Source organism: Pituophis catenifer, unplaced genomic scaffold (genome assembly GCF_029215685.1).
Source record: "Pituophis catenifer annectens isolate HBS135680 unplaced genomic scaffold, rPitCat1.0.hap2 SCAF_3, whole genome shotgun sequence".
Taxonomy (NCBI): domain Eukaryota; kingdom Metazoa; phylum Chordata; class Lepidosauria; order Squamata; family Colubridae; genus Pituophis; species Pituophis catenifer.
This window is the reverse complement of record NW_027256883.1, coordinates 185883423-185906296: the sequence shown is the minus strand read 5'-3', so window position 1 is coordinate 185906296 and position 22874 is coordinate 185883423. Positions and strand designations below refer to the sequence as shown.

Genomic DNA, 22874 nt, shown 5'->3' with positions numbered 1-22874 from the left:
GTCTAACCAATTAGAGACCAATTAAAAACAACAATCAGTGGTTGTTTTTCCCTTTCACCTTGTGGAAGGGAATCCACCTTGTAGGAGGATATATCATATACTATCCTTCACTTATTCTCCATTAAAGATGCTAAGGGCAGAACTACAGTAGTATGGCACTAAAATGAACCCAGAGCAGAGCAATTTATGCTTGCATAATTCTCTTGCCAACTCAAGGACTGAGGGTCAATGAATGGTAATATTAGCACTGTATCATTGTATAGAAATGTCTTTTTTTCCCCTTCCATTTAGCCGTGCCTGAAAAGTCCCTGGCAAGATTTCAGAAGTAGTTTACCATTGCTTCCTCCTTAGGGCTGAGAGAAAGTGACTAGCCTCATGTCACCAGTTGTCTTTGAGTCTTAGGCAGGACTAGAATTCACAGAACCCCAGTTTCTAGCAACTGAGAAGATGGAGCTAAAGATAATTAAAATTAAAAATCTAGAATAGCACTTACGCTACAGTCAATCTGCATTTACCTGGTCCTTTCCTTTTTCTTTCATTAAGTAGTACTCTAGGTCATTTTTAATTTTTTGAGTGCACGTTTGTATTAAACTAAGAAGGGAAAAGGAAAAAGGGAATCTTTATTTGCAGTACTCCTTCTAAAGAATATGGTTGTGTTCCCATAAACCACACATAAGAGGTTGAGATCACACAAAAATCAACTTTGGTTTAACACAGTACAGAAATCCAATATACCCAAAGAAACCTTATATTTTTTTTCTCTCTCTTGCTCCAAGCCCAAATCTATTAATTCCTTTTAGTGTAACTGGATCAGTGTTTCTCAACCTCTGGCTGGGGAATTCTGAGAGTTGAAGTTCACATATCTTAAAAATTGTTGAGATTAGGAAACATCCACACAGAGAGAAAAAGGGGGGAGAGAGACTTTTCTGTCTAAAGGAACCCACTCAAGAAATCATATAAATGGCTAGAAAACAGAAAAAGTTAATAAAGTTATAATTAAGAATGATTAATAAAATAGAGTTAAATGTAGCTGTAGAGATAGAGAGATAGAGATGGATGGATGGATGGATGGATAGACAGATAGATAGATAGGTAGGTAGGTAGATAGATGATAGATGGATGGATAGATAAGAGATAAATGATAGATAGATAGATAGATAGATAGATAGATAGATAGATAGATAGATAGACAGACAGACAGGCAGATACTGTGTTTTCCCGAAAATAAGACCCTGTCTTATATTTTTTGAACCCCAAAATAAGCGCTTGGTCTTATTTTCGGGGAGGTCTTATTGTTTTGAGGTGCATGGAGCAAGATGGGGCTCCTTTTGCTGTCTTACCTGATTTCCAGCTCTGTGTTGAAATATTTTCAGGGAGGGCTTATTTTTGGGGGCTTATTTTAGTGCATGCTTATTATCAGGGGATGTCTTATTTTTGAGGAAACAGGATGGATGGATGGATAGATAGATAGATAGATAGATAGATAGATAGATAGATAGATAGATAGATAGATAGATAGATGTAAGCTTAACATTATAAGCAATATTATTACTATTGGATTGTATTTGATTACAGATTGAATTGTATTGAACGACCAAAGAAATCATATAAACGTGGGCACTGTGGCTTGAATAAACCCTGCTTAAGCAAACCAGGAGTTAATTGATATCCAAGTCCTAACTTCGGCATTTTGTCCCAGACAAGAAGGAAAAAAAGGGGGCAACCTCATGCCGGTGGAGTGACAGGAGGGTGGAACAAGCAACTCAGACCGACCCAGGGCTCAGCATCCCGGGGACAACTGCGCGCGGACCCTCGCGCTTGGCCACTCCCCTTAAAAGTGACCGGAGGTCTGGCGGTCACATGGGCCAAGGTGGATTGGACTGCGAGCGCTGCCCGCTTGAAGACCTTTTAAAAGTTCAGCTCCGTTTCCGCGGGAATCTCTGCTTCTCCACTAGAAATGCCTAACTTTGCAAGGTAAAAAAAAGAGAGAGAGAGAGAGAGGAGGGAAGCTTTCTGTTATCTGTTTGAACCTCCGCCTTCTGTTGCGCTTTATTTTCCTTTTTTATTGCATAACCATTGCAAGCCTTAAAAACCCTCCTCTTGCAGCGGGAGAGGATTTACTCTTCAGCCACCTGAGCCCGACCTCCTTTTTTCTTTCGCAGTTTTATCTTTTATAAGTCCCCCCCACTTTTTTTTTTTTTTTTTTTTGCATTTCTTCCCCGCCCTTCCTCATTCTCCGTCCTTTGATTCGAAAGCTCGCCTGTCAATCAGCAGCTTGACTTTTTGCCTCTTCCCCACCTTCCTGATGGAGAGTTGGCGCCCCGCCTTCTTCCTCTGCTTTTGTCCAGCCTTTTTGAAGGAGGCTCCGATTGGGTTGATGACGTGCTTGTCCTGCCGCGGGTCCAATCGCAGCAGGCTTGCTTGCCAACGAGCGAGCCGGGAACTTGCAAGTAAGTGTGCGACTGTAAGGACGGGGGAGCGCAGTAGCTTTTTTTTAGGGAGAACCTGGGTGGAGGATCGGGAGGGTCGTGGGAACGCGCTGTGGCTTGCATAGCCCAGGAGTGCAGCCAGGATTGGCTCCGAAAATGCGGGAGAGAATCAGTAGGGGGACTTGCTGGGAATGGAGGGGATTGGGAAAAGGGCGGATGTACCCCAGAGTTGATATTTCTAAAATATATTTTCAAAACACGCGCAGGAACTCCAGATTTCCCTGCCCCGTGGGACAGAAGAAGAGGAGGCTTGCATCACCGACCCAGCCTGGGCAGCTAAAGGTCTGGGCTGGGTAGTTTTATCAAGAGTGCCTGCCATCCTCTGCATCTCGTTCAGAAGCAGGGCTTTGAAAGGAAGAGGTTTGGGTTCCTGATCCCTTTGCTTTTCGGATTTTTCCCATGCACGATTTGCAAACCTCCCAACTTCTACTTAAGGAAATTCCCTTCTAGATTAGTGGGAACCCGAGTGGAAGTAACCAGGGGTTACTAAGGGAACTCGAATAACTATAGACTAGCTTGTTAAAGCTTGTGTCAGCTCCAAATTCCTCCAATCAACATAGTCCCTTTGACTAGGTAATGGGAGTATGCATAACTGGGGAGCACCAGTTTATAGAAAGTTGAACAAAAGCCTGTTTTTTTTATGTGTATGCATGTCTCTATCTATCTATTTGTCTATCATGTCTCATATTCATACATACATACCATCATGCCAGAGACGGAGAGCAAAATATTTTTGATACAACAGGCCTAATTCTTTTTTTAATGTATGAATGGAAAATTTGAGTCCCCAACTCAAATTTTAAAAATGTAGAATTACTTGTGGTTTGACTATATTATATCAAGCCTCAAATGTAGGCATTTAATTAGTTGTAGTGTTTTGAGGCAGTTGCTTTTCAGAGTTTATTATCTTGGTAATTATCTACATTAATTCTTTTAAAATCCGGATGCCCGCAGGCAAGGCTGAGTGAAGACAATGATATTGTCATGTGGTGGTGTTTTTTGCTGAATCTAATAACTGGACATCTAAACATATCTACATGAAGATAAAATTGCAGTGATTGCAATGGCAGTTTCTAAACACATTGACTTGGAAGAATAATAATCAACTTACTTGATTTAAGAATAACTTTTGAATTATATACAATACCAAGGATAAATACTAGGTAAATACAATTCTCATATAAATAAAGTCAAATTGCATTACTATATTTCTCTTTCAGTTCAGGAAAGAGCTTCAGGCTTATTCATAGTTACTCCAAACTGTTGAATTGTAGATTTTTAATGTGTGTAACTCTCTTTGGATTCAAGTAATGAATAGACTATAGAAGCTAGTTCCATAGAGCCCAAAATGATTCTTCTATTAAATGCGATGCGTATACTTTAAAACAAATTTCTGAGTGTGCATTGCTTTGAAAGCAGCATATTAAACAGATAAAAGTGGTATGTCTATACAATCAGACCTACCAAAAAAGGAACCCCAGATTAATTGGTAAAATTTTCTGTATTTGTAGAATATTAATGTTTGGCTTTCCTTTTGACAGCAAGGGCATAAAGAAGAGAATGGCTGGTGACTATGATTTTTTAAAAAGTCTGCAGAATAATTTACAAGAACTGAACCACCTCCGGGCAAAATACTTAACATCAACGAAAAGTCCATCATCTGCTGGGATTGAGTCGTTTCATGATCAACAACAACTGCCAGGGGAGAAAATGAGCATCCAGTCATTTGCTCCTAGGAAGAGTATTCGTCATCGTAATCCATATTGGCCTGATGAAGAAATACAGACCTTCATTGAGATCTGGGGTGATGACCAAGTCCAAGCCTCACTGGCCACCAACTTTCGCAATGAGGCACAGTATGAGTGGATCTCTGATAAGATGCGAGGATATGGCTATGACCGGGATATGAAACAGTGTCGCTTGCGTGCCAAGGAGCTTCGGCGAGGATACAAGGCAATTGTTTGTGGAAACAACTCTTCTGTGAGTGGTCAACGTGCCTTGCCATTTTATGATTCCTTGAACAGTTTCCTGTGCATGCACAAGGGTCTTGTGGTGTCCAAAGTTTCTCTATCTATAGATAGGAGGAATCGTGAAGTCCAAAAATTGGACTTGGAGCAAGAAAAAAATGAAAAGCTAAGTGTTGTCTTGGTTTCTGATGATGATGAAGCATCCATCCCAGAACCTACAGATGACTCCAATGGCTATTTTCAAGATGCACAGATGGATTCTGAACCTGTACATGTCCAGTCTCCAGGTGATGAATGGGAACCGCATGGAGAAGATGGCCTTCTTGCGAGAGATGTGGCTTCACCTAGTTTCCCTAATACAAGAGGAGATGGTCATTCTGTCAGTTCAGGTGAACATTAGGAGTTAGCACCAATTTCAGAAAGATGGCTAAATTAGGGGAAGCTGCGCTTAATTTCTTTAAAGTGGATAGGGAAATACTATCATTTAATGTTGCATACAATTCACTGACCTAAGTGCACTTATTGAAGTGTTTGCACCTTTTCCTAATTTGACTTGCCCCAAGATTAAATGTTAATGAATTCTAAATGTGGGCTGTTTTTTGATCACTTGATAACTTCTATTCCTTTCTTTCAATGTAGGCCCATCCGGCACTTTTTCCAGGGCATCCCTGGTTGATGCTGACAGAATAAGCAACAACCACTGGAATAGGAAACAGAGAAGACAAACTGAAACTACTTCAGACATAGTAGATGCCATTTCCCAAGTGGGTGACAGACTGGTAAATGCTCTATCTGATTTGCACTCAAAACACAGCGAAACCTCTGAACTTGCACAGAGTAGAGCATGTGACTCCCATAAAGAGGAATTTACCATACTTGCCAATCATGTAAATCAGGCTGCTCAAAATGTGGACAAACTGATTGCCCTCATGGAAACGTCTACCAGAAGGATAGCAGATGCCATGGACAGACAGACAGTTGCCTTAGAGAATCTGGCACAATTGTTTGCTGCAAGAGCACCAACAATTTCAGTGCCCTTGATATCCCAGGAGCAGTCTATGATGGTGTCTCCTCCCAGAATTGTTTTGTCGGTCCCCTCACTCCCAGCAGAATTATACAATACTGTGAACACTTTAACAGGAAATCGCACTTCTAATCAGAAAGCACAAGATTTGCCTGCTGAAGACTGTCAACCAGTGGCAAAGAAAATAAAAACAGAAGAAGACTTAATATAATTTGTTCAGAAATCCTCAGATGTTCTGTTCTCTCATAAGATGAACATTCGTCCTTATTCGCTCATTTTTTCAAAGGCAGTTGGGAAAATCAGGAAAGTGGATGGTACAAGAAATATTGTGCTGTGTTTATTTTTTTTAATAAAAAGATTTTTAGCTGGAGCAATATATTTGTAGGTGGATTTATATATAGTTTGGAAGGATGAATGCTGCCCGTTGTGATGAAATTGTACAGTTCATTGGCATTCCATTCTGTAGCTTGATTTCTGTTCTGCTGCTTAAGTATGCAACAGGCTTATTTGGACATAAGATATTAGGTTTTATTTCGGATTGTGACTGTGGTCAGGATGTTGGCTTTGGACCTAAAGAACATACTCAGAATTTAAGCACAGCTATGAACATATGATGGCTTTTAGTAGATTCTACTGAGACACAATTTTTTGATCTCTAGATGGGTAATACAAATGACTTACATCATTTGGTGATTCAAAGATAAACCATTTTAAAAAGTTGTGAATCATTATGCACATTTTCACTGGCATAGAAAATAAGAAAGAGTAGAGAACTCTTTGTGTGATAGAATACTCCTGTTATTAAATCAATAAGATATGCTACCACTATTGGACTACTTTTCTACCTTATTTCACTGAAGCCATGTGCCAGATAAATCAGTTGGCAGCACAAAATTTTCTCCCATTTTTTTACATACACTTTTCAATATAATTGTGCCGCTTTTGGAAGATTGTAAGCCAAGCTCTTCAAAGCTCCTCAATGTTCATGCCTCTTGCACTTAGAAGCTGAAATGAAGCCAAATGCATTGGGAAAGGAAGCATAGGAAATTTCTCACTTAAACCCACTTCACTGTAGTCCCGTGAGTTCTGTCTGATTGAAACTCTTAAAGATGTGAAAACACAGTCTCATTAATTGTTGAGACACCAGCTCCCATCAGCAGCAGCCCCCACATGCCATGGCAGGGCTGTTGAGAGATATGTCCAAAAGCATTTGAGAAGCCAACTAACTTTCTCACCTCTGGGCTGAATTCAGCATTTGTTTCTAATAGCAGCAAGCTAGGTGTCTTTGGGCATATCACTAGGAATGACAAATATCTGACTTCTGCAGTGGATATAAAAAATCTATACACTCCCAATAAAATGCCAGGTTTTTGACATGTAAAAAAGTCAGACCAAGATAAATCACTTGAGAATTATTTTTTTTTTTTGACCTTTAATATAACATGTAAGCTGTACAATTCAATTGAAAAGCAAACAAATCTTTTGGGGGGAACAAAAAGCTATCAATGACGTGATTGCATAAGTGCGTAAACCTGGCATTTTAGCGGGTGTGTAGACTTTTCATAGTGCTGCTTCACCTAACTTGCAGAGCCTCTTCACTATTGTGATTAAGTGAAATAAGTAAATTTAATCTATCATCCTTTAGATAAGGGAGCCATGTTTAGTACATTAATCTTGTGATTAATACAGGATAGATTAGCATGTTCTTTTCAGATATTTTGGGTTACACCCACTGTCTTTTACTTTGGATTTTGTTGGTTAGGGCTAATGGGAATCAGGCCAACAACATCTGGAGGACGCAAGGTTGACTGTCCCTGACTTTCCTCATAAATGAGAAAGTCATTAAAAGCTTGGGGGGGAGGGGGGGTCTGAATTTGAAAAACTCAGAAAAAGTTCTTCTTAATTTTTTTTAGCAAGTGACAAGAATATCAAGGCCTAATTAGTGTCATTTTTTTTCCCAGACAAATAATCCAAGTAAAGTTCTCTCTTCGTTTTTGTTGTTCCTTTGTCAAATAAGATGGCAAAATTGCTTTCAGAAATTTGGCTCTTTTTGAGGAATATAATGCAGTCCACTTCCTTTTCCTTCTACAGCAATTTGGTTATATGCTATTCCTCTATCCCCACCCCCACTCCGCGCTCTCCCCACCCAAAAAAAACCCCCTATTTACCAGTAGTATGATAATTAGATTTAAGAATAATTGTCCACTGATGGAATCTTTTTTCTCATCAACCTGTTGCCTGATGGGGATGCGGAAGATCATTGATTTTGTCCAAATATGCTTCTCAGCAGAGTGCATCTTCATTTTTCCTCTGGCATTGGAAACTCTTTTTGAAAATCTAGTTACCATATGTGAAGGAACGCCTTCAAATATAACCCAAACATGAATTCCGTAAGACCGTAAAGATTATTTTAATATAACCATTCAAAAGCTTCTACTTAAATGTTGTCTCCAATTTCTTTGAGCAGGCCATTTTTGCTGCATTTGCTGCAAAGCTGGCTGGGAATTCTGGCAGTTGAAGTCCTCCAGGCTTAAAGTTGCCAAGGTTGGAGATCCCTGCTTTAAGCTATAGTAAAATGAAGTGAGTGTACATTGGATATAATCACATACATTCTTTTCTTCTGTCATCTTAAAAAAATCACAATTTGGTAACAATTTTTGGAGGCATTCGGTTGCAGACAGAATTGTTGCAGGGCTGTGTGTGGTTCTGGGGTTTGGGATTGTGTACTTTTGATTAGAGAAAAGTTGGAGTATCACAAAGGTTGCAATATAGCGTAGAATGTTTTTTCCAACTGGTTGTTTCCTTTCCATCCTTTGTCCTCCAGGTATTTCCCTCAAGACTTTATCATGTGATGAGAGGCTGATATTTGATACCTTGTTTGGCAAGGCTGGGAGGAAAGAGGCTGCCTATTTTTTTGTTTTGGAGGAGTGTTTGCCTTATAATTTGTACTTCTGGAAATATTAGGTTACCCTTCCAAACGTGATGATTTCTTTCTTGTATTTGTCATTGGTTTCATGTTTACTATAATCTTGTTGGCACTGACTACTTGAATGTATTATTGGAGAAAGTTAGAGCTATGGGCGTGAGGGTGTTTCCTGATAGAAAAGAGAAAAGAATATAGCATGTATATAGAAAATAATATTTTGTTTGTGTGCGTGTGTGCACGCACGCGCTATAATTGTCATTTGGGAATGGCAGAAAGGCAAGAAATTAGGAGAAGATGGACAATGCATTTCAAATATATAGCAATAGCACTTAGATTTATATACCACTTTACAGTGCTTTTTCAGCCCTCTCTAAGCAGTTTACAGAGTCAACATTTTTTTTTTAATTTGATTTATATGCCGCCCTTCTCCGGAGACTCAGGGTGGCTTACAATGCGTTAAGAAATAGCCTTTATTCTTTTGTATATTTTATACAGTCAGCTTATTGCCCCCAACAATTTGGGTCCTCATTTTACCCACCTCGGAAGGATGGAAGGCTGAGTCAACCTTGAGCCTGGTGAGATTTGAACTGAGATTGCAGGAAGGCAGCCGGCAGGCAGCAGAAATAGTCTGCAGTACTGCACTCTAATCACTGCGCCACCATGGCTCACTCATAAATATACAAATATATTGCATACAGTCACTTCTGTTTTAAAAGTTATATCTTTTTCTCCTCAAATGCCTATTCGTAACCAGGGTGTGACATCTGTTACATAAACTCAGGGTTATACTGTACATTTCCTATATATTTATATAATAGTTTTCTATTTAGTTTTCGGTAGCTTTCAACCATTTTTGTATGCCTGATCTACCAGTAAAGTTGAATAGTAAAAATTGAAATAAAGTAGCAAATGATAGTTTATTAAGATCAGTTCATATGTTCATTCCAAAATAAGTTATTTATTTAATTTTGAGTTTTGTTGCACATAGACCTAATGTTTTGTAGGACTGTGATTTCTAGTCTGAGACAAGTTACTTAAAATATGTCTAGAGGAAATGTGTAGAGGAGAATCTTTTGAAAACAATTCCATTGCAATTGATGTTGCTTTTCTCTTTGATTTATCAAGAGAAGAAGAGCAGTGACTTATCTAAATACCATTTGTGAAGTCAGCCTAGGGATTTCAATTAAATCTCATAAAAAGTAATGCTTCTAAGGGAAGTAATAGCATTTAAGTGTGTTTATATTTGGGATATAAGTGCAATTAAATCTACACATAATTCCCAATGATAGCAGTATGATTTTGTGCAAGTAATAATCTACATTAAAGGGTCTAAATTAACATACTCCTATTAAGTGTTAAGATGTTATTTTATAGCAGTTTATCAAGACATTGATTCAGTTACATTTCTAATAGCAAGGGTTAATGTTAATTAAATTTGAAAGCTTAAAAACCTTTATCAGAACAACCTTTAAATATAATTCAAAAATCACTATTTTAATCCATGTAGACTGTCAAGGTATATGTGAAGCAGACATGGTAATTACAACTTTCCCTGCTGCAGCATTCTTCCACTTTTTTATATCAAATTACTTTTCAGTCATTGTAATATGCAGTTAGGCCAGTTCATCTTTAATGACTCAAGTCATGGCATTTCTGTAGGTCTATGGAAAGTGTTTCTGTAGTTTATTATCTGTGGGTTTGGGCCTGAAAGCTTTCTCAAGAGTCCTTTTGCTATCCAGTATTGAAAAACAGGTGGACATATTCTTCTCCTAGCCTCTTCAATTCACTGATCTCCTCCTCCTCCTCCTCCTCCTCCTCCTCCTCCTCCTCCTCCTCCTCCTCCTCCTCCTCCTCCTCCTCCTCCTCCTCCTCCTCCTCCTCCTCCTCCTCCTCCATACAAGACAAAAGGTGATGTAAATGCTTGAAATGGGCAGGATTGTGCATCTTCTACCTTTTCCCCCTACCTGCTTGTTGTCTCCACTTACGTATTGCACAAGATTTAAAGCAATTCAGATAAATACAAGGTAAGGATGTCAATCATTTATGTCATCCTGCCAGATTTTTAATTTCCTGGCTTGACCTGGCTGTTCCAGGCTTTCTCTAGTATATGAAGTGTAGAAAGAAGAGTTGTTTTGCTGAGCCAAGAGTATGTACAGCAGTATGTACCCGCCCCCCAGATTTAAGCTTAAAAACTCAAGAATATCACTAGAAACAGAGCAATTTTAGTTTTTCTCTATCTCCTTACAGCCATTTAGTTATTGCCACCCCCAGAGGTTCTCAATGTATTCTGAAGCTGAAAACCCTCGCCTGTTTTGGTTGAATCCAGAACAGGACATCATTTCAAGTTTTCCTTCATGTAGAATTCAGCTAGTCCAAACTAAGAACAGATAGCGCATAACTATTGATGCATTACTCTTGTTACACATCCACAATCCTACAATGTTGAAGAAGATCCAAGATTCACAGCCCTTCAGCCACATTTAGCCTTTCAGTAGTGTATTGGCAGCTGTACGCCAACTTTTTTTTAGGATTAGGGCAGACAAAGTGGATAAGGTCAGCCCAAAAATATAAATGTGGGCTGATTTTAAAGTATTATAGCTTCTGTTACTTCTGATATATTGTTTTTCCCCCACTTTTTAAAATTAAAATTAAAAATGTTGGTGTCAGTTTTGGGAGGAGTGCTTAAGACTACATTCAGGTTTTCCAGTGTCTGTTTCATAAACCAATTCACTTTGTTGTTGACTTCTGATGACCTTATGAATATGTTCATGAAGTTCTCTTACGAACAATACAAAAAGTGGTTTGCCGTTCCATTCTTGGATTTTTAAAATTTTCAGTCTACATATGCTTTGTTGACAAGATCTGCCTAGCAGGGATGGGTTCTACTTACCTTTACTACCGGTTCGCAACGGGGCCGCGCACACGTTCGTCTGCCCAAGTGCAGAAGCATTTTGGTGACGTCAGGGTCGGTGAGCGGAGCCTCCCGCCGGTTTTACTACCAGTTCTATAGAACCGGTGCGAATCAGGGAGAAACCCACCACTGCTACCTAGACTCCAAGCCTAAACAAAATCATCCAGTACTATCTGCTGAGGTGGTTCACTGTGTTAATAGTGAAATAGATTACACAGTTGTTTTCTAGTACACATTATTGAAAAAATAAGGATTATCTACATATCTACCTAGATACAAAGTGTTAGTCCAGTAACCTGATGATCATGAGACAAACTATGGAAGAACACATAGTTGACTAAACCTAACACCACACATGTCAAACAATCATTAAATGTATACAGTAATTGTTTAACACATGGCTAATGATACCTTAATTAAAAAGCCATGTAGAACATTTGTTTTGCAAAAATGTTTAATAAAATAGATCATGCAAAAATGAACAAGAAGATGGTCCATTCCAGACTAGCAAATAAACATGATGGACAAAGATCAGCTGGGAGGACATGAAAATGAGACCAAAAGATCAGTTACCAAACTACTCATTCTAATCTATATAGGCATTGTAGAAGACCATTATCTGATAATAATGTTCCTGAGTTGAGAGGGAAACAATCTGTGCTATTACCTCATTTCCAAAAATGAAGTAAAATTTGTACATAACATCTCAATTTTGTTAGTCCAAGCTCTGTACATTGTTCTGCCGCATAATGTGAGACAAGAGGGGAGGCTAGAGCATCTAGCTGTTCATTCCATTTCTCTCCAATGATGAGAAAGTTTTCTTTTTGCAGCTGTTGTATAGTCCGGGGTGGGGGGGGGGGGAAGATATATTTAAGGAACTTCAGAAAGAAACTATATTTGTACCCCTGCATTCTCCAAAGCACCTTTGGGGGTTTCAAATCTGAGGTTCTCCATAATCTACTATCTCTTATCAAAAGTAGAGATAGGGGTATTGGGTAATATGATTTTAAAATAATGATGTCTACCAAAAGCCTTTGGCATGAATGAACTAGCATAATTACATAGTTGAAATCAGGTGACATCTAATAATTCTAAATCCAATACTAAATATTTGAAATCAGGGTGGGAATCTGAAATCTCCAGATTTTGCTGAACAACCACGATCTTATTGCTGTGGATGCTAGATGAGGTTCTTAGGACTTAAGGTTTGGCATCTGCCAGAAGACTACACATTCACATTCCTGGATTGTCATCTTCAATCCTTCTAAATTTCTATCCATGAAGGAAGATAGGAGCATTGACCTGGAAGTTGTCTTGAATCAGGAAGCCTGATATATTCAAGGAAGTCCCTAAAAGTAATTGATGAACATGCCAATGGACTGGGAGCAATATCAGGAACAATGCAACTGGCACAACTCTGTAAATCTAAATTCCACTAATAAGCAGTCTCACCCCTTCTCTAGCCTCAATTGCATCAAATCCCCCCATGGGTTTAAAATGAGCACCAAGAAGATAGAAACTGATTTCAACAGCCCAGGTAGAAATGCACCTCACAAAGCGAAATGAATCTTATGTCCATTTGATGATAAATACATGAAACTCTTCATCTTTAGTTAATCATCAATGGATATTATTGGAAACAGTCAAACCTCTGCATTGCTGATAGCGGTTGAAAGGAAAATAATCAGAATAGGACTTTGAGACCCCAAAAATAGTTTAGCTATGGTTTATAAATTAACTTGCTCTTTGGGCTAAGCTAATTTTGGTCAATTAATAATTCAAGTGTAGGTAATTAGCACCTTCCACATATTTTGGACTACCACATTCATTAGTTCCAGTCAGCATTTCCCCCTCAGAAAAGCAAATCAAAGAATTTTAAAGCAAGAAAAGAAAAAAGGAATTAGCTACTAGTTTACAGCTAAACCATTCACTACACCTCTTCATATTTTACTATTCTTCCAAATCATCCTTGGTTCCATTCCATTCATACACAAAACACTGATTCATACATTGCCTCAGTTTTCCTTCATATATTTATTTTGCTTTTCCATCCTTAGTTTCTCTATATATTCAAACCATTTCAACATTTTTCTTTGGTACAGATAGCCCTCAACGTACGACCACAATTGAGCCCAAAATTTCGCTGCTAAATGAGAGTTAAGTGAATTTCGACCCATTTTATAACCTTTCTTGCCACAGTTGTTAAGTGAATCACTGCAGTTGTTAAGTTGGTAACATGGTTGTTAGGTAAATCTGGCTTCCCCATTGACTTTGCTTGTCAGAATGACAAAAGGTGATCACATGACCCCGGGACACTGCAACTGTCATAAATATGAGTCAGTTGCCAAGCATTTGAATTTTAATCACATGACCATGGGTACACTGCACTGGTCATAAGTGTGAAAAATGGTCATAAGTTACTTTTTTCAGTGCCATTGTAATTTCAAATGGTCACTAAATGAACTGGGTAAGTCGAGGACTATCTGTATTCATATTTATTGTTATATTCAATCTGCATTCATCCAGCACCCTTTAATTCTGGATCCTCTCACTTGTTGTACACACTTCTTAAGTATCTCATTCTTTTGTTAATAACATTTTTAATTGAATTTTAAAATTACAGAGATACAAAAACTAATATGAACTAAAAACAATATTAACAACAACAAAAGATAAAATGCAAAAAAGAAAAAAGGGAAGGAAAAGGGTGCTTTCTTTCTAAATAACATAGAGATAACTTCCCCTTTTGTCAAGACAAATATAAACATTTTCAATAGCTTAACAGCTTCTCTTAATATTTCAACCAAAACTCTTTTTATCCCATATCTCATTTTATCTATTGACAAATAATAAAACCTCATCTTTCAAACTTAATCAGAAACGTTCATTAAGAGCTACCAGAATTAACCATATAGACATTTTAACTTTTAACTTTCATTATTCTTTCCCATGGTTTATATAATACTTTGTTATTTTCTCTAAAACTCTTTTTCCCATGTCTCTCATATCTATAAACAAATCTTTCAAACTTAATCAAGAAAAATTCCATTAGGAGCTACTGGAAACGACAAATTGAAAATATTAATCTTTAATCCTTTCAAATGATGCAACACATTTTTTATCTTCTCTTCATCTATTCTAATTAAAATATCATAGCTTATCACTGTCTCTAAAAAGACAACAAAACTCTCTTTTTCCCATAAACAAATATTTAAAGTCTCATCATTCAGTCCTAGTCAAGAAAAACCCATTAAAAGCTGTTAGAAAAGAGAAGATTATATACATTTAACTTTGATCAAATAGGCTTACTTTGTAAATTTAGTTTTAAGAGACTTAATTATGCCCTTTAAGAAATGCCCCAAAAGCTGATTTTTCCCCCCTCTCATTTACTCATGAATTTCTTCATAGGTATAACACATCTCTTTTGTATATCCAAAGTAAGAAAATTAAGCCAATTCACTTTTCTGAATTAAGATCCACATATCCCAATCTTTCTTCTGGTTTATTATTTGTGTGTGGTCTTTTAATTGTTGAAGCCTTGGCAAGTTTCATTTGTTGATGTTGTATAACATCTTTGTCAATATCATTCTTATATACTGTCAGTTTTAAATCCATATCCTCTTCTGTCTCTCTATTTAAGCCCATTTTCATTGTATCAGACAATCTCTAAAGAGTAAGTTATGGGTATGTTGTTGCCAAATATCCTTAAATTCTTTCAGTTAAAATATTTTCTCCATTCTCTCTTAGTGAGAGTTCTCCTTTAATTATCATCTTTAATTCTTTCTGAATGTAACTAGACTTCAAGGTCTCCTTTTATACGCCTTTCTTTGATCAGAACATTTCCCAGGAAGAGATCTCTTACACTTAAATTCAGTTCTTCATATATTTTAATAGAATTTTAAACAAACAATAAATATTCTTATAACTGTTTCAAAGTTTTGTTTTCAATCAACCTAGTCTCCAAGTCCATAAAGTATTTCCAAAATCAGCAGACTAATTGCCCTTTCACTACTTCTTTCTAAATAAAAAAAAAAGTTTAAAAATACATAATCTTTTGCTGTGGGGTTATTAAAAAAATCACCAAGTGTACTAAAACTTATCCTTCTGGAGGTTCTTAGTGTCCAAAAGGCAACTTATAAGTCATTTCCAATAAAAGTAATTAAGAGAGGAGGTGGGCGAACCCAGTGTCCTTATGAAAGATCCTGACTGCGATTTGGGCAAAACTGTTTCTCACACTCCCAGAGCTCTAAAACCTATTGGAGAAGCCTAGTTTATGATCCCATCATGGGAAACATCTGTAAGGAGCCCTCTGGGCAACCCCAAGTCCTGTCCTTCTATGGAAAGGTATTCAGAGAGGCAGTTTTAGGTGTCTCATTTCCACTGCATTCAACTTACCTGAATGTTTCTCCTCACAAACCCTCTTCTCATTTCCCTATAACTGAGAAAACATACTTTTCTTTGTATTTTTAAATATTTTAAATAAGACCGAAAGGCTAGGATTAATAAGTAGCATGTAGATAAAGAAATGGGATACAGGAAGAAGAGATCATTTATTGTATTTCAAGAGAAGATGATAAATTACTACATTTGTTTATACTAGGGATGAAGGAGGAAGTCATTTATTTATATATTTCTTTTCTTTTTCTTTACTGTATTCTTACAGAAAAGGAAAATACTTTATCAGCTGCTGGCTGAAGATTGTCAGCTCCTCTGTTGAAGTGGTGGGGTGCAGAGGTGGTATTCAGTAGGTTCTGACCAGTTCTGGAAAACCGGTAGCCGAAATTTTGAATAGTTCAGAGAACCCGTAAGTATCACCTCTGACTGGCCCCTCCCCCATCTATTCTCTGCCTCCTGAGTCCCAGCCAATTGGGAGGAAATGGAAATTTTACAGTATCCTTCCCCTGCCATGCCCACCAAGCCGTGCCCACAAAACCGGTAGTAAAAATTTTTGAATCCCACCACTGGTGGGGTGGCTCAACTCTGTTTCCCCCTTTGAAGTTGTCTGCTGTTGGTTTGCTGAATCCAAACCTGTTCTTCCTTCACCATCAGTCACCTGTTCAGCCTGTTAAGCCTCCAATCTCCCATACAAACCAAGACTTCCTCCAATACACATTTTCAATCAAGTACTATCAGTGTTTTTTTCTTTTATAATTGTAAACCAGTTGTGGTCCGGTGCTCTTCAGGCTGCTTTAAAGTCCCAAGGGAGAAAACAAAAAGGAGGAAGAGCTCATACTGGCTACTGTAAGATTTTTTTTTCCACATGGATGGACTTTATTTCTTTCTAATGCCCTCTTCCTTTTTTATTTTTTTTTGGTCTTCATTCAACCTCTAGCTAACTTCTGCTGCTGTTTTGATTCGCCAAGGTCATCTCTGTAGTTTTCTACAGCAACCTAAACCTCTCCTCCTTGCTCTGCTACCATCCCAAACTCTTTCTCTCCATGAGGGATCGCTGCAAATGAACTGTTCTTTCTATTCTTTATTTGCAAAATAGTAAGAGCACTTCACAATGAAATATTTCTTCCAGTGTTTATCATCTTTTCTTCCCGAGAAAATCTCTCTGGGGAATAAAAATGACTGCAGGCTGAAGTGGATATTGAAAAACAAATTAAAGTTTGTGTGTTTGAGTAGATCCTTGGCAGCAATAATGTATTTGCATATCCCTATATTGTTTAGCTTCAGGCTGGAGGTTACTGAAGACCCCTTGGCATAATGTGCCAGGGCCAAACATTTATCATCCCTCATCAATTAGCAATTGTAATGTGTTAAAAACCCGATATGTTTGTTGAGATCTTCAAAGATTGCCTGAAACCTTTTGATGCATATGAGTTAGGCAGTCTCTCATTCTATAATGTTGGAGTAGTTTCATTGTTCTAAAACTGTCACTTTGAAATCTGTGATTAGATATCCTGGGAAATTAAAATGCTCTGATGTTATTTTGTCCTTGTTTTGAACTCTAAATGTCAAACTTATGTGCATTGATTCTTTTGCATGAAGCTTGACCTGTTTGTCCAGTGTAAAATCAATAGGGGCATGATAGTGCCTATTACATTGGAGGGAGAATAAGTGAATGCACCTCTAATTTTGTGCGTGATGAGGATGTTATCCATTCAGTTGTGCCCAACTCTTAGTGATTCTATGGGCCAGATCTCTCCACATGTTTCTGATCCTGCACTACTTCTTTGAGTTTTTGTATGCTCTGGCTGGTGTTAGCTTTGGTGGTGTTTGTGTGTAATAGTGCTTTTGAATGTGGAGGAAAGTAGACATCTACAGTAGGCTGATTGCAGAATCTGGTTTCCATGTTAGCAACATTGCTCTATCTGGTTTCCTGTGAGAATCTGTTTCAGGTCCTGAGTTGTTGTTGTTTTTTACTTCAGCAGAAATAACAGTTAAAAGCTTTGGAGAACTTTATATAGTTAGTAGTCAGGCTTCAGGAGATCAGTTCCGAGGTATTGATCAGGCTTTTGCAGATGTCCCCACCTCCACCATCTCAGCAAATCTTTTTCAGTACAACAGTTCCTTGCAATGTTTGTAGAAATGATAGTCTGTGGAGAATGATTGGAGGTTTCCTGGAACATGTCAAATAATTGGTTACTAGGGGTTGTGGGGTTTTGTTTTGTTTTTGTTTTGTCTGTCTTGTCTGTTTGCTTTGTGGGGTCTGGATCTTTGTGGGGCCAGCCAGAGGTGATATTTGCTGGTTCTCTGAACTGCTCAAAATTTCCGCTACCGGTTCTCCAGAACCTGTCAGAACCTGTTGGATTTCACCCCATGGCTGTATGTTGCATTATTTTGAGGGGACAGCACATTTACACTGTTATACAAGCTGTTTACTCACTACTTTATATTGTAGCCAAGTGTAATTTCTTCAGTGTTGTCACATGAAAAGATATACTTAAATGTGAGGGGGTGTACTCACTTCTGTGATATACTGTACGTCAGGGGTGGGCAAATGCGGCCCTTTTACAACCTGTGGACTTCAACTCCCAGAATTCCTGAGACAGCTTGGCTGTCTCAGGAATTCTGGGAGTTGAAGTCCACAAGTTATAAAAGGGCCACATTTGCCTACCCCTGCTGTATGTTATATTCTAGGGGTGCCTTTCTGTTGGTTTCTTTCCCAGAGCACCTTTAAATGAAATGGGGGTGGGTCAATAATTCTTTAATATATTTTGGAGGCAGTTAAGTTCTGCATTCCTGAGTGTTGGTGAACTGCAGTACATTTGGAAAACAAATATTGTTTCAAACCAAACCTTTAAACCTTAAAGGTAGTTTGACAGTGGCTTCAGCTATATTCATCTTCATCCTGGGATAAAGAGTAACTCTTCTTCCTGAAGGAAATTAATGCATCCAGAGTCTACTGGAATGGGTGACGGTAACAACTTTAATGAAATAAATTTTGTTTTCCATTTTGCACGGAGCTCTCTCAGAAAGCCAATCTGACATGTTTTTGTATTAATCTGATACCGCTTCAAATAAATCTTCATTAAAATCTTCATTTAGTATTTCTGAACACACTCTCAGAATGTTCACTCTTAAAAATACATTCTGTAAGATGACATATTTCCAAATGCAAATTAATATTTTTTTAGCCCAAAACTGCAGGTGGTTAATTATGTTCCAATTCATCCCTGAATCTGAAAGATTTTGATCCAGTCACCTCTTATTAGAATTTATAAGTACTCAACTGGGCGTACTCCCAAGGCATTCTCTGTAGTTTCAGAGAATAATTATCTCCCTTCATCAGGATGTTTTCAAATAATTTCTGTTCAAACTCCTACTTTTTATCATTACATTTATACAAATCTCTAGCTATCAAGGACATCTACAGACAAGCATTTCCTTGTTTTACTAGACTCAGAAAAGTCCCTAAATAACGGAAGCCCTACGGGACTCTTTCGAGTTTCAATTTTTTTTTTTTTAAATAGATGAAAATGTTAGAATGGCAGTAATAAAGAACAACTCAAAGACATCAACAGCTTTAAAAGGGTATTTGTGACTTTTTAAAGACTGCAAAGTGGCTCCAGCAAGTGTAATTGACAATAGTGAATAGATGCCAACAATAGCCATACAATTACAATTATAGCTGCCACCATAGTAATGTGCACCAGTTAAGACAAGAATTATTTCTAGGTATCTACTACACAGGGCTGGGAAAATATCATCTTGCAAAAGAAACACAGCTGGAATCTTAGGAATGAACCTGAGATATGCTTTCGGAGTAAAGGGGAAAACAGTTGAAAAATATTTAATAGTATTTATTTCAGACCAAATGTTGCAACTGACTGCCCATTTCAAAATGCAGAGATTTCAGCAATTCAGGTTCCCATGCCCCAAAACTCTGGAAGGATGCTTCTTGATGAAAGTGCTTTGTTTATGATAAAAGTATGGCCATAGTGATGCAAATTATTATTTTTCAATTAAGGTTCACAACACTTATCTTTTTGTAGACTTCCATGCCCCCCTCTAGTTTTGCAGGTTATTTGGGCCCCTGTAAATTGCATGACCTTTACAATGACACCCCTCCTGCGCGAGCTGCACTGGCTCCCAGTGGTCTTCCGGGTGCGATTCAAGGTATTGGTCACCACCTTTAAAGCGCTCCATGGCATAGGACCTGGGTACCTTCGAGACCGACTTCTGCCACCAATAGCCTCCCACCAGCCAGTTCGCTCCCACAGAGAGGGTCTCCTCAGGGTGCCATCGGCCAAGTTATGTTGACTGGCGACATCCAGGGGGAGGGCCTTCTCTGTGGGAGCCCCAGCCCTGTGGAATGAACTGCCCCCGGAAACACGTAAGATCTCCGACCTCCGGGTATTTCGCTGTGCATTGAAGACCCTGTTGTTCCGCCAGGCCGGGCTATCAACGTAATATTTTAAATTGGGGTATTTTAAATTTTCTGGGGTTTTAAATTGAGCCGAATTTATTTAATAATTTTAAATTTTTAATTGATGTTTGTCTTGTGTTTTTAAATAGGCTGTACACCGCCCTGAGTCCTTCGGGAGAAGGGTGGTATAGAAATAAAATTATACTTACACTTATACAATACAGATCTGCCTTCTTTTGTGTCTGACCAAGAAATAGAAATTACAGAACCACATATTTTGTCATTCTTTGCTGGTATGCCTTGTAAGAGCAATAGCTAATATAGTGCTTTACAGCCCTCACTAAGCACTTTACAGAGTCAGCATATTGCCCCCAACAATCTGGGTCCTCATTTTACCCACCTCGGAAGATGGAAGGCTGAGTCAACTTTGTCGGTCAGAATCAAACTCCTAGCAGTGAGCAATGAGTCAGGCTGCAATACTGCATTCTAACTACTGCGCCACCATGTACATGCTGCCTTGGCCCATACCTTTAAATATGAAACCATGTGTATTTGTATCTAATAAAAGTATTGCATAGGTATGGATTTAGAAAGATTTGCTGTTTAGTTCGGGGTCAACAGCACGTCTTTTTCAAACAGCTTACGAGATACTAAAGCAGACTAGGTAGTTAGGGAATCCCACATGCACATCTGGGCAAAAACAAAGTCATGGGCAGTCACAAGAATGCCTTTTAACAATTGTCACCAAATTGTAATTTTTAATCTGACAAGAGGAATCATTCATTTCAAGAGAAGCAATCCTTCACTGCATTTAATTTACAGCAGATTAAATCAAGTGTAATTTTTGTTCTCATCTTTCTCTTTTTCAAGACTGGCCCCAATATGCTAAGCAGAATATTGTCTGATGCAACAAAACACATGTATCTTGGCTTAATCCATGTATCCTTACCCCTAGCCCAGTAGTTTATCTGAAAACATGAAGTAGCTCATCCTCTTTTGCAGTGATCTGTTAATGCTTTCACACCCTTGTTTGCCTTTTCCTTAAAGTTCTCACTAGTAGTCCACATTTATGGTTTAAATTTCCCTAGCATAGTCACCTGCTCAACATTCACTAAAAGGTAACCTGTCCTACAGATATCGGCTCAGGAAAAACAAAGTTTGGTAGACTTCAGGCAAGAAATATTCCCATTAAAAGTTAATTGTTTTTGTTATTAGCCAGGCTGTCTGCTCAATCCCCTTGAAATTTGCTCATCATTAAGTCTTCCTTTATAAGCAATAAGCTCATACAGCAGAATATGTTGGTGGAATCAGATTTGCAGAATTAGCAATAGCATTTAATGTTCCTCTTCTAATCTTTTAATTAGACAGCTTCAATCCAAACCACCCCCACCCCAACTCTGAAATATGCAGTGATGGCAGCCAGCTTTCCAATATGCTGGACTGCAACTGCATTGTTGCCAATTAACATATTTAATAATCAAACTGACTGGGGGGAATGTGTTAATTGAAACTCAGCATATTTGAAGGGCCATCACATCATGGTAAGAAGTCTGCAGAAGCACTAATACTCAGCCAAAAAAAAAAAAAAAATCTGTCAAGTTTTCCCCAACCTGATCTGGCATTTGCATCTTAAATAGGCAGCAGTATTTCTAATTGTTAGCCTTGTTTTATTTGTATCTTTTCCATTCCTTCAGAGCTGTACAGCTTGCCTCACAACAGCCCTGTGAGGTAGGTTATGTACAGAGATAAAGACTTGCTCAACAGCAATCATAGCAGTGTGGATTAGATGGCATAAATAATGAAAGAAATCAAGATGATACTGCTGGTTCTGAGAAGAATCTAAAACAGATAAAGTAATAGCTTAACTAGGCCTCTTGAAGACTTACAAACAGCTGCAAGCTTGAATTTTCAAGAACTTACCAGGCATGATTGATATAATTTCACCATTTAAGATGATCACCAGCTTTGCTACTCAGAAGAGAAGCCTTGTGGCACGGATGTCAAACTTGCTGCATCACATTGCCATCACGTGTTTTGCGATGTTTTTCCCATTCGCGGAGCTGGGGTGGGCATGGCCTGTGCATTACGCATTGGCACCCCTGCCTTGTGGCTTTTCTTATTTCTATCTACTAAAGTTTCTGCATCTCACAGAAGTAGGAAAAGGTTTTGATTTTAACTAATGAAATTCCTATTTTCAAAAATGAAAACTTAATTGGCTCTTCTTCCCTGGAACATCTGTATTTTGATACAATCAATATCAGTTTAGAGAATCTCCCATATTCTCTCAGTGGTTTAACCTCATGCTAATGTCATTCAAAACTTCTCTCTCCGTATTTTCCTTTCCTGCCTTACGAAAAGCCTTGGAAATTCAGACTTCAAGGGTCCCAATTAAGATATTGATTTACAGATATCAGAGACACGTATAGGGTGACTGACATTTAAATGCACATGCATATTTAAAATATTCAAGTACTGAGAAAGGCTTTCATACTGATTGAGGTTCATATTAAACATTTTGCAAAGGCAAGCCTACGGATCTGTCCCTGATAATAGAGAAGCAGATGTGGATGTACAGTCTGTTTCCCTATCTATTGCACCATGGACCTATAGCACAGCAACATGACTCTTTGCCCCAATAACACAGGTTTGCAATTGGCTTCAGGCACCCAGCTCGTTCAGTTAACAAATATGATTTGATTTGGCAGGATCTCTCCAATCACCATGATACTCTTCAAATGAATA

The 22874-nt window shown here is 38.2% G+C and overlaps 1 protein-coding gene across 2 annotated transcripts; it reads left to right on the top strand.

Moving 5' to 3' along the window:
- Positions 1–1897: 1897 nt before the first annotated feature.
- Positions 1898–5850, top strand: LOC139314365 (uncharacterized). 2 transcript variants are annotated; one of them, XM_070939967.1, is made up of 3 exons: positions 1898–1974; positions 4031–4845; positions 5096–5850. In XM_070939967.1, exons 1-3 carry the CDS (start codon positions 1958–1960, stop codon positions 5689–5691), a joined length of 1428 nt encoding a protein of 475 aa, XP_070796068.1. In that variant the 5' UTR covers positions 1898–1957; the 3' UTR covers positions 5692–5850. The 2 variants fall into 2 exon arrangements, with proteins under 2 accessions (XP_070796068.1, XP_070796069.1); XM_070939968.1 differs by lacking the exon at positions 1898–1974 and adding an exon at positions 3222–3652.
- The last annotated feature ends 17024 nt before the right edge of the window (positions 5851–22874 follow it).

Coding starts and splice junctions, on each gene's coding strand:
- LOC139314365 (XM_070939967.1), top strand. Junction 4,846..5,095: donor TGGTCATTCTGTCAGTTCAG/GTGAACATTAGG, acceptor CTTTCAATGTAG/GCCCATCCGGCACTTTTTCC.